Genomic DNA, 12456 nt, shown 5'->3' with positions numbered 1-12456 from the left:
TGACCAACATGTACTTTCACATTTGCCCACAGATTGATTAAACCCTTTTATACATCGGCACCCTCTTCTAACAAGTCAATACTGATAACTGGCGAACTGACGAATAGCCAAGGCTTTAAACATTGATTACAAGGTTTAGTGATCAGTACCTGTGAACAGAGTGCTGTCACCATGCATATGGGATAGAGGTGATAACATGACACAAGGCTTCCACGTACCAACGAAATACATAGCTGCAAGGTGCCCCATTCTAATGTATGATACCTTCAGCTAATCCTTGCTCTTTACACATCTGCCCTTCACTGATGAGGTTTTTGATCCACAGTTACAATGGTAACAGCAAAATCTCAAGCTTCAGATCTCTGGTGAGGTCTGTTAAGAGGTCAGGACTGATGACTTAAAATGAGGCATGTGCCAAGGCGACACTTGGCAACAATGAATACCCACACAATAGCAACATCACAATAATGTGGTCAGGCAAAGAGGGCAGAAAATCAAAAGTGAATATTCTCAAAGCATCACGTTTCAGGTGTCTTAAAATGAAGGTACAAATTAATCTGATGTAACTATAAATATTTCACGAGGTATTATGCTGTTGGCAGAGTTGACCACTCCTACAACGTCATAATATTCAGCAAGGAGTAGGCGAATGACCCTCAACTGGGACCAGGAATTTGTTTATTAAAAACATTTGAATATATAACTCTTCCTTTTTTAAATCCATTAATAGTCTGTCAATCAGAGTCTGAACAGAGTGTGTGAGCGAGAGTGTTGCAGCCAGTCTTCCTATGCTTAAAGCCGTCTAACATAAGTCCACCAGACACACTGCCAGTAGGAGGACTCCATGTGCCCTGTAGTACATCTCCTTTAAATTAAATATATTCATTATAACAATCATTAAGAAAACATGTTTTGTAAATGTAGGCGGTAAGCTATTGCAGGACTGTCAGAGAAACTCATGTTTTTCACGGTGCAGTGGTCAATTGTGTCAAAGGCAAGAGCAGGGATAATGATTACTGTCAGGGATGTCAACTGCTTGAACTGAAGCTGTTTACTTGCTGCAGCGTGGTCTGGTGCCTGATTGGTAATCTTGTATTTCTCAGGATATGATCTTGTAGCAGGGTAGTTACCTCTCCCTCAGTTATTTTTGTTTCAAAAAGTAGATAAGTGATCACGTGGTAATTGGTCTAGTTTAGGGTTTTTTTTCAATAATGGTAGGATCTGTCCAATTTTTAGGTTTTCCGTGCAGGTTCCTTGGATGAGGAGATTTTGATAATTCTACGTAGGGATGCAGTGAATCTCCTTGAAGGGATTTCATGACAGATGATAGTGGAATGGTATCTTTATAGAAGAATGTCTTGTTAGAAGTGAGGATGTTAGTGAGTTCAGTGTACAAGAGGGGATTAAGGTAGTTCATTGCGGTATGAGGTGAGGTGAAAGTCTGTTTGGGCTTGCTAATATGAGTTCTGTGGTTGTTCTTAGAATTAAAGAAGTGATTGATTGTTACACTTGCTTTTATACTTTACAGCCTTGAGAACTGTTTTTTTTTCTCTTAGCTTTCGTTAGTTGTGTCTTTGATAGATGTTTTATGAAAGCTGGTTTTGGACATAGCAGTGAGGCATGCCACGTTGAATTGAGTTGGCTGAGGGAGTTGAGACTCTTTCTTTTCTTGCTCTGTTATGTTTCTATGGGAGTTTATGCATGTACCATGATGCTGATAGTTTGAGTATGCAGAATCATTGCTCATTTAGCTCCACTTGGTGTTTCAGTACAGTTTTGAATAGCTTAAGAAGTAGGACTGGTGTGAGGTGGAAAGGTTGATAACTTCACCTTGGAGGATGTTTTTGTTAAAGTCCTTAAAAGTCTGTATGTTTGTTTTTCTCTTTTCACTTGCTTACACTGCATTGCTTAGCACGGAGAAAGGGGATGGTGCATTAGAAAGTCCAGTCCAGGAGTCTCGGTCCAGGCAGTGGACTAAGGGTGAAGCTTTGTGATAAAATCAATGTTTACCTTTTGGTGTGGGTAGGTTTCATGATATACTTCTGCAAGTCCAAGTGTTTGAGAAGTGTTCAGAGTGTTACTTTTGTTGTCTGTGCTTTGGCCACGGGGAGACTAAAGTTATATGACTTGAATGTAGCATCAGAGAGATGGCAGGAGGTAGGAGGGAAGTATTCTGAGATGTCTTCTGTGAAGTTCTTGATGAGGGCCATACGGGATTGAAGGAGGTTGTTCATTATGGAAGCGGCACGTGGGAGTTCATCCGGCTGAGGCACTATGCAGGTACACTGGATCTGTATTTGACGTCAAGTCCTCACCCTGCCTTATGCACATGATCTAACATTTGAATGTTAGGCTTAGACAGGCTGAGGTCTGGGATGTGTGGATGTGGGTGTGAGCAGATGAAGAGTGGATGTAGGTTGTGTTGTCATATGATGTCAGCAGTCTTGGATGAATGCAGTGTGTTGATGTCAACGAGCTGGGGGATTTATTCAGATGATATTACTGTATTAGTGAGTGGGACAAGTGGGAGGTGTTCTAATCTGGTGCTTTTGAGAGCAATCCCTTGGCAGAAACTGCCTTCGAGATACTGACTGGTGAAGCAGCTTGGTGAAGCCACCAGGGCACATAGCCATGTCACTGTCGCTGAATGTAAAGTGACACTAAGTGGTTAATATAGAATGTGATATCAAAAGATGAATGGCCACTCCCATTAAATATTTCACAAAACAATGTAATGAGGCTGTCTTAATTGGATATTTGTATCACCACTCAAAGCTATTTTCTTTATTTTTAATGCACAGAGGCAGCTCTGGTGAAAGAGCGTTGCGCCCCTGGCTAAGCCCCGAGCTGAAAGATAAAAAGATATTTCAGTATTGCGTTATCTTTCAGCTACTGTCTCAGCCATCAGCAGGTACAGGGAGGGGCGATGCTGGGCCATGGGAGGGGGAGAGCGGAGTGGAATCTGTGCACATGTGAGTTTGGCTGGCCCTCTCAGGTTTCACAGCCGGGTTGGAGAAACTGCACAGACCCCAGGGCAGTGTCTGAGTGGCAGTCCAAGCCACTCAGACCCATCCGGGTGCTGCTCTAATGCCAGGTTAAGCATGAGAGCAGGGCTAGGATTGCTGAGCAGCCTGTGCTGGTGTCCCAGGGAATGCTGGAACATTGTGGCAGGCAGCTGCTACGGAAACAGGTACGTTTTTAGAAATAATTTTTTTATTCCCCCCCCCCTTGAGATTTGTAGCGGCGCCTAGTGTTTGCCTTTGTCAGGGCTTGAAATCATGTTTTTACAGTTTAAGGGCACCAATTGCAACTCAAACCACCACCTCAGGCTAGACTGCTTAGGGCCTGTCCATCACCAAGCTTACACACAAATGGCCTGACTAAATGTGTCCACTCAACTATCATTCTTATAAAAGCCCGATGTGGTACTAAGCTTTTCAGAGAGTAATGCTACTAAACAGACATGTCTTCTACGGCAATGCACTCCACAGCAAGACTGCCATATGTTTGTTTCTGCGACATGGAGAACCAAACACACAAATAATAAAAAGTGTCCACACACTATATATTATTTCTTGAATAATTTAATGTCAGCAGACAGAACACATTCAACATTTTGCCTTTGAAGCCTTTTATAATTATAATACATTCTCTTACATTGAACTTTTTGATGAGTTGACATCACTGTCCTTCAGCTTCCCCAGGTGTCTGTCTGTTCAGCGGGTCAATGCTTTAATTTCATAATGTAAAGCCAGGACTTGCTTTTATCCAGGGAGCTAGGAGGTATAGAAGATCACCAGAGAGGCATCCCCCACCCACTTAGCAATGTAGCATTTGGAAAGTTCTGATCATATGGGTGGCTCCTTTGAAGGTCCATTGCAGAGCTCCATGTCTGGAGTGGCAGGCTGACTTGTGTTAGTTCATACACATATATGAGGCCATCCTGTGATCTCTCCAGGTCTTAACAATCGCTATTTTAAATTTCACATCCCAACATATTGATGACGTCCACTGTAGTAAGAAAACTTAGAATTTGATTGAACTGGATTATATGGCCCTAGGTGGGGCATATTGAATTTTCAAGGTGATGTCTGAGTTGCCCTGAGGGTGTCCTCAAAGGGTAATTTAAGGGTGATGAGATTAAATTATGATGTCATGGTTATTGTAGTCTGGGGACATCCTGGGTGAACAGGTTCAGGTCAAATGCTGTCACAATTTGCACCATTCCTAGTCATATGAAGTGCTTACTATTTGCAGAGAGCACAGTCTGACATTTGAAGGACTTTGTAGCTGTGTTAGCTGTCAGAGCAGAATGGAGTCTCAGTCATCCTGCAAAATTGCGTTCTGCACAGTATACTCTGGCCTATCGGCTTGATTGGATGTTCACTGAGCAATTGTGTGTGATGATGGTGTCATTGAGCTGTTCCTCAAGGGGTGCCATCTGTGAGCGGTGTTGATTTACATGAAATATCCTGTTTTATTAATAATTTGAATGCATGTGACTTATGTATCTCGGTGGCATCTACTGTTTACAGCAACACAAGAGTAGACTAACATTTCTGTGCTGTGTTTTCGATGTTATGTCTAATATGTGCTGTTGGATGTGTGTGTGTGTGTCTAAGTGGCGGTTCATGCAGGCTGGCTACAAGAAGCTAGGCCATGTTATCCTGATAGTGATGTCAGCAGAACCAAACTAGCCTTTGGGAGACTGTTCACTAGTGCACAGTCATTCCAAATACTTAGGATAACACTCTGAACAGCCATAGCAGTCATTGAGCTACGTAGGATCTGTTCACCCCTTAATAGGCACTTAATTCACCTACCCCAGGCTAACAGGCCAATTCCAAGCAGATTGTTCACCCTGGTTGCCATTTCCTTGGTCCTGATGCCTTCAAAGTCAATTGGTCTAGTCAGGTGAAGTCAGGTCTTTATCTAGATGGAAATGTGGCCATGCCAAGGTGAGGCAAGAAGGGCTGAGAGATTGCTGTTCTGCCGAATTAGGCCTGTTTGCTATTAGCCTATCTTCCTCACTTCTTCTTCCAAGTGTGAAGCTTTATGTTATGTGCTATTTGCAGCAAAGTTTAAGCTCCCCCAGTAGTTTTTGTAAACACATGTGCAGAAGCCCATGTGGCATTCTCACAAATCTACACTACATGGATATTTCGAACGATAGAACAGATTTTGACCTTTTAGTATAGTTCTTGAAGCATCAGCAGTAGCAGATGCAACATATAACCCAACCAGAGACTAGCTCATTCTTTCCTGTGTTTCCCTTGATCTTTTCTAAAATGCTCCATAATATTGATACGTGGTCATGAATTGGTTGTATTTTTTACTGTGCAGAAATGCAAAACTCTTAGTAACTCGGTTACAGAGGCTTCTCACGCAGGCACATGTAGGAAGCCTTATGGGTAGTACGGATTGGTACATGAATAAACTAATTGCAAAAGCAGGCACAAATTGGGTTTGTCACTAACTATCCCTCATACTATTGAAAATTGAATTGGGATGGTCCACCTCTTGCTGTAACAGAGGAGGTTACATTCTGTGACAAAATGTGCTACTAGACCCTGAGCAGTGATAAATGTGAGAACCTATATCTTTTTCACTATTTCTGAGGATGACTGGAGACTTGTGTTTGTGCCAAGAGCCCATCCTTGTTATTCTTGTTGTTTCTGACATCCAGAGAGCCAGAGTGGGACTGCTAGTGCTTAGTAAAGCCTCCTCCTTCGGGAGCAGGCCTAGGTAGACTAGCTTTGTAAAGGCTACCTATAAATGAACCATCTTCGGCAAAACACATCTCCTTTAAGAGGTGATAGCATCCTTTGCCTGTGTGTTGGTCAATCAGGTCCAAGCCTGTGAAACTTTATTCCCTGCCCTTAAACGAGAAACACATAACGTTTGGAAGACCTTAGAAAGAAGGTCACTAAGACTGGTGGTAAACAACCCAGACAACTTAAGCCATGCATCCGATCTCATTGACCTCCTTGTGAGCAGCATCTGGAGTAGGTTAAACCATGAACTATCTCAAGATCTTATGCAGTTTCCATTTTTCATCAAGTAAGAACATCATTAGCAGTTCGTAGCTCAATACAAAGTTAGCCCTTTCAGAAAATGTAGGTATTTATTGACAGTTGGGACCTATATGTGGCCATTCTCTACTGTGTGCTGGTTATTCTTTGCATGAGGTTGAGAGTAGTATTGGAAATGTTTATCAGGAGATCGGTGGAGGAGGCAATCACTGTCCAGCCTCTGACATCTCTAGCTTTACGTATCAAGGAGAAGAAAGGGCTCCAAAGCCACCTGCTGTGACAGCCCTCTATCAGCCTTAATGTTTCTGTCCACAGAGAGTCTTTACCAGCAGATTATTAACATATGATAGAAGCTCATTCTTTACTCTGTAAGAGTGACTAATAGATCTTGTACAACAAACATGTTGATCGCTCAGCATGAAAGACATCCTGTGCAGCTTTCTAGATTGGTGCGTTTACTGGTCCGTATTCACATCATCAGCTGTACATCTCAGACAGTTGATCAAAGAAATAAGTAGTGTTGGAACTGTGCAACAATATATTTTTTTACCATTAAAAAAGTAACACTGAATTGATCCCATGCCCTTGACCATTTCTACAGTGTCATTTGCACTGCATTCTTTTGGCAAGGCCAGCAGCACCATGTGCACGCTCGCTAAATGAAAATATCTCTCTTCCATGTGTTGGGAAGAGCTCCGTCCAGGTGGTAAGAGGGGCGTCATCATTAGCTCGAAAGTTTGTGAACTGGCTGCTATCAGATGCACCATATGACCAAAGCAAACTAACATTAAAGTGATAAGCCTCTTCCAGTACTTTCCAGGGTTCTAGCCGGTGTTCAAAGAAGGTAAGAGACAGAGCAACTAGTGGAGGCTGCACCTTCTGAAACTTCCCTCTCGATGGAAATACCCAAAGAGTGACCCACAACCATGGAGTGGCTCAGAACTCTGCCCAGCTGGATCCTTAGCCCCAGTCAGAGGTAAATACAGCTCCCAGAAGGGCCTAGAGAATATTAGGAGATTGCACTCGCAGAGAAGACCTTGTTGGTGCACTTGTAAGTAGATGTGCAGGAGGTTCTGACAGTCTTGCGTTGTAAACCGAGTGCCGCCGTACCACCCTTTGATGACAGGGAGTGGTAGGGATGACACAGCCCTCAGCAGTGAGGCTGGCTGTGCCTGTGACTCCTTCCTGCTCAACAGTAAATCAACTCAGAGTCCTACACAGCAACACGGGAGACAAAATACTGGAGGCGCAGGAGGATTTGGTTTGGAGAATTTGCTTTTTTCTTTGCGGACCTTATCATGAGTTAGTGAGTGAAAACGTCAATGAGTCATTAAAAGAGCCGGTCAAATCACTAACAATGTGCCCCCATGAAGAGACTGATCTGGGGTTAAGACATTCTTCAAGCAACCGGGGTGACCAGGCAGACCAAATACTTTGCATGAACTTACACATATTTTTGGATAATTTGTTCCAATTGGTGTGACACAGAATCACTGGTATTTCCCTAATTCCCCTTCACATTGTATATTGAAAGAAGAGTAAAATAGGGAAGAAAAATACTAATGAAACTGTAGGAAACTCCTTGAGAGTCCCTACAGGCAAACAGGATGTAGTAAAAGACAAGCACCAGCATCGGAAGAAAAAACTCTTCCCCAAGCAAACCTAAATCTGAAGCTGGCACACCCATGGCCACCTCCGGGAGCGGTGGAAAACAGCTGGGACGAGACACATTGAGCTGAAACAGTCTCCAGGTGTCCAGAGAAGCCAAAGAACAGTGATGTTTCAACATGTCGAAAGAAACTTCATTCAAGAGGAAAGAAATAATAAGAAGGAAAAGCAAACACAGTGGACTGACAGTAATGCAAGACATGCTATGGCTAGGGGAGGGATTCAATGTCCAGGGGTGACATTCAAGGCCTGCCGAAGACACTGTGTGGGCGGTGATGACCCTTGTTGCAGGCTTTGAAACCTTTGGTCACAGTACAGTAAGGTCATACTAAAAGTTGCATGTTTATGAAAGATGTCAAACACCAGTCTACACCCATACCCTGCCTACGTTTGCAATGTCCCACATTCATTGAGTGCACTTACCATTTCTTTTTGTGTTGCAATTACAGCAAGGGTGGCTTTATGGGAGGCACAAAAGCTTTGGCTGTTGGCCCAGCTGCCATCAGTTTCAGAAAAGAAGTAGCAGATGCCCATGTACAAGATCCACCCATCTTCACATGGAAGCAGAACTTGTTCCTTCGTCTCTTTTCCATCATCGCAGGGTTTTGTTAGTATGACTGCAAATACAAAGAAATGTGTGAGAATCTAAGAATGAAGGACAACAGTAGGACCGGAGGTCAAAGAAGACCTCTTCTTCACTGGATTACTCTACCAGCACTGTGCTGGCTATGATCAAGTTACACATGATGTGTGTCTAGCAACCATTTCATGGGATGTTGTTTACATGGCCTCCCATTTCACACTGATTCCCTAGGCTGTATGGAGATTGGCGGGGGTTCACATGAATTTACCTCACCATTTTGGGGACCTTGGGCAACTTTTCCTGGCTCCATTAACATTTGTCCATTTCGTACAGAAGGTGGTGGTAGGACCCAATATCCCTAAACCCAAGATGGCTTAGGGTTTCTAAATATGATCTCCGCTAAACTGTCTAAAGACGTTTCTGTCCTACACTAACATATTTAGTCTTCCAACCACCAACACACACATACACAGAACTTCTCTTCCCATTAACCTAATTCTTTAACTCCACCTTTAAGTTGATACTTATGTGTACAGTAAACATGCATACCTTGAGACCCTATGGGTCATTAATAGCGCTTTACAAATCCTTGATTGATTGATTGACATTTAGGCCCATATTTAAACTTTTTTAGCGCCGCATTTGCGCCACTTTTTAACGCAAAAGCGGCGCAACCTTACAAAATACAATTGCATTTTGTAAGGTTGCACCAATTTTGCGTCAAACAATGACGCAAATGCAGTGCTAAAACAGTATAAATATGGACCTTAGTCCATTACGGCACCAACCATGCTTGCCTGAACATTCCATTAAGATGAGGCAATTTATCTGAACTCTAATGTAAAAGGGAATGTTGGGGTCATTTTGTAACAATATCACTTCAGAGACCTAGGCCTCATCCTGTTCATTTCAGGATTACACCTGTCCTTACATGCTAGAAATGCACATAAACAAGTCAAGTCATTGAACTTGCCACAGAATGCTCATCCTTCTTTTTCCCATGCAGAGACAGAAGTTTGCTATATGGGTGCCCGTGTATTAGCTTTAGGGTCGCACATGTCCAGATGTGGTGTAAACTTTAAAGGACCTTTTTTAAACTGCATTTGGCCAGCATATGAACTTTGTGTACAAAACGTATGAAAATCGCAGAACGCAGTGATGCACCATGGAACCAACAATTGTGATACAATATACTAAGCAACTGAGTAAGAAGACTAACACTAAGTAAACTGGAGGAAATTACATTTAAATGAGTGCCCCCCCTAGTTCATGGCCCCGTATCTTGTGTATGAAGGCCTTTCATCCACAAGCCGTCTCTTGAAGGGAATATTCAGTAAACCAAACGATCACTGGAAGCACACATTGACAGTAGGCAAACTGGACATCCCTGAGTGACTGCCCGCCAATGAAATATGAAAAGTGTGTCAGGTAAGACTTTTTGTATTTTATTTAGGACACTGAAAAGAAAGGTAATTTTTAAGGCAACCGAGGAGGTTTAAAGAAGCATACCATAGGGCCTGCTAGGACTCACAACCACCAGGTAGTTTAATCCCATCAGACAACCCTATCAAGGCTAACAGGGCCACTGCAGCACCAAAAATTGGTATCGCAATTGGTGTGGGAGTCACCTCAATAAGTATCCAAACAAAAAATATATCTAAAATTCCAATTCATTTTAGGCCCTCATTATGATGTTGGCGGTCCGGGCCGCCATGCCGGCGGTGGCGGTAAATACCGCCATCCGGCATGGTGGCCCAGACCGCCACATAATGAAGACAGGGAGGGCCACCATAGGCGGCCCTCCTCCACTGCCAGGCTACCTCCGACAGGCAGCCTGACAGTGGACGGCATCATTATCAGACTAGTCAGCACTGCTGCCCCTCGGATAATGATCCCATTTCCTCCAGACTTTCCCTGTCGGGTTTCCCTGCCAGGAAAAGGCTGGCGGAAGGGATGCTCTGAGGCCCCCCCGGGGGCCCCTGCACTGCCAATGCACTTGGCATGGGCAGTGCAGGGGCCCCTATGCAGTGCCCCCTCGCGCAGGTCACTGCCCGATTTACGGGCAGTGATCTGCGCGACGGGTGCAGCTGCACCCACCGCAGAGGCATTGACAGTGGTTCCATGTGGAGCCGCCGGCAATGTCATGGCCCATCAGAATGTACATTATTCGGCCGGCGGGGCCCCAGGGGGGCTGGCGGTCTATAGAAAGACCACCAGCATGAACACGGCGGCGTTAACCACTGTGTTCATAATGAGAGCCCAAGTTTTCAGAGGAAATGGATTTTCTATTTTGCTCATTACTTTGGTGCCACTTGACAATTCTTTCAAAACAATTAAAGCCAACTCAGCTCCTTCCTGAAAGACTTTGTGGTGACTTATCAAGCGGGCAGAGAAAAAGGAGGACACCAAAATGCAATTTCCCCATCCAAACTGTATGAAGAAAGTTGAACAGTGCCACAGCCAAAACACCTGAAGAGAATGACATCAAATTTTGTAGAAAGCTAGACTTTGTTCTACAAAGTGTTCTATTTAGGTCTCGCCTAGGCAGTGTCTCTTCGAGATGTGTTGACTTTAGAAATTGTGCTTTAAATACCGCCCATATTTGTAATTGGGTTACTCAACTGTCTTTGCTAAATGCTTGGTTTACATTGGTGCAAATGCTTCCTATTCCCTCCTTTTGCATTTTTGTAACCTCCTATAAGGACTGCCCCTGTTACATATGTCCTTACTCTTCACGTTATTCATTTCATCTTGTCAGCACTTTTTTCATTGGTGAGTAGGCTTTCTTTGGAAGCCACGAGAGGAACAAACTTCCATGACTATAATGTTTTGTTTCGTGTTTGGTTTTGAGCTACAATAGTTAGTTGTCTTCTTTTGAAATGCCTTTGCCTTCTATTTTAAGACATGACAGGGACGTACTTTTAGAGGCGTGTCATTGTCTTTGAAAAGAATGTTGTGACTTGTGTCTTTTTTAGGGTCGAGTGCTTGCAAGCGCTCTGGCCCATGCTATAATCTCTCAATGGCCTTCTAACCACGCCCATGTAACGCCCATCACTTTCATTAGTTTGTGGGCTTGCCTTACAAAAAGTCATTGATTTCATTTGTGAAAGGCATGCATGCTTTATGCCTTTTCCGGTGTTTAGCCCTCCTCGAGCGCACCGGTCAACTACTGAAAACATACAAGGCTCCATGTTTTCAGCCGGTTTCTGGACTACTTTATCTTTTCATTTACTGCGTAGTGCAATATCGATCTTGCTGAGCAGTGGTCGAGCACTTTGCACGTCATCGTCCCTGTTACATTCCTCTGTGACAATTCCACTTTTGCTGGTAACATGGATAATTGCGCTTTTGCCAAAACGATTCACTGCAAACGAACATCTGTTTCCTTTTCTGTGTCTCCTTCACGCTCATGGCGACCATCAGCTCACTTATGTGAAACTGTTTTACTTTTCATTATTAGTTTATGTGGCAAGAAAAGTCTGGAGTTTACAACGCTAATAGCGCTAACGCGAGCAAACGCTAGACCCGTTGCATTGCAAATGCTTGCTTATTTTACTTTTCTCACAGTAAATGCCTTTCACTAATGAAATCAAGCAAATTTTAAAAGGCAAGCCCACAAACCAACAAAACTGATGGGCATGACATGGGTGTGGTTAAAAGCCCACAGAGAGATTATACCAGGGACAGAGCACTTTGCACTCGACCCTAAAAAGCATCACAAATGGAAAAAAAAAACAGATGTAACAGTGAGCTGAAGAGGCTGAGATGGTTCTAAAATTATGTCTAAAATTATGTTGCCTCAGTATTTAGTGCTTTAGCCTTTATATGCAGCAGCCCTGTTACCGCATAATGCTTTAAAGGTATTTTCGGCTTTGAAGATGTTTTTTTGGGCTTCCAGGAATAATGAGTTATTTTTTTTAGCACAATATTACAATTTTACTGAACTACTTGATAAAAACCTTTGCAATCTGTGCAGCAGGGATATTAACCCTCTGCATTACCTTATAAGGAGTCCAAGCCTCCACTAGACAAAAGTACTTTCTCTCTCCAGAAAGCACATTCATCGCCAGAGTTATTGTGAAATTTTTACTGTCGGAATCCAGCAAACAGCAAACAGCTCCCACTGCAGACAGAGCCTCTTCTAGAACAACTCCCTCTCGCCTCTCCAACTAT

At 43.3% G+C, this 12456-nt stretch overlaps 1 protein-coding gene across 1 annotated transcript in view; it reads right to left on the bottom strand.

The window, feature by feature from the left end:
• The window catches only part of LOC138303631 (C-type lectin domain family 2 member D-like), a 62352-nt gene that overhangs the window by 41885 nt on the left and 8011 nt on the right, over positions 1-12456 (bottom strand). The window contains exon 2 of the mRNA XM_069242929.1: positions 8124-8317. Coding sequence (XP_069099030.1) covers positions 8124-8234 — 111 coding nt within the window. The 5' untranslated portion in view covers positions 8235-8317. The remainder of the gene's footprint in view (positions 1-8123; positions 8318-12456) is intronic.

The sequence above is a fragment of the Pleurodeles waltl genome, chromosome 7 (assembly GCF_031143425.1).
Source record: "Pleurodeles waltl isolate 20211129_DDA chromosome 7, aPleWal1.hap1.20221129, whole genome shotgun sequence".
Taxonomy (NCBI): Eukaryota; Metazoa; Chordata; class Amphibia; order Caudata; family Salamandridae; genus Pleurodeles; species Pleurodeles waltl.
Note: the sequence above shows the minus strand (reverse complement) of the source record. Positions and strands in the feature narration are given on the sequence as shown.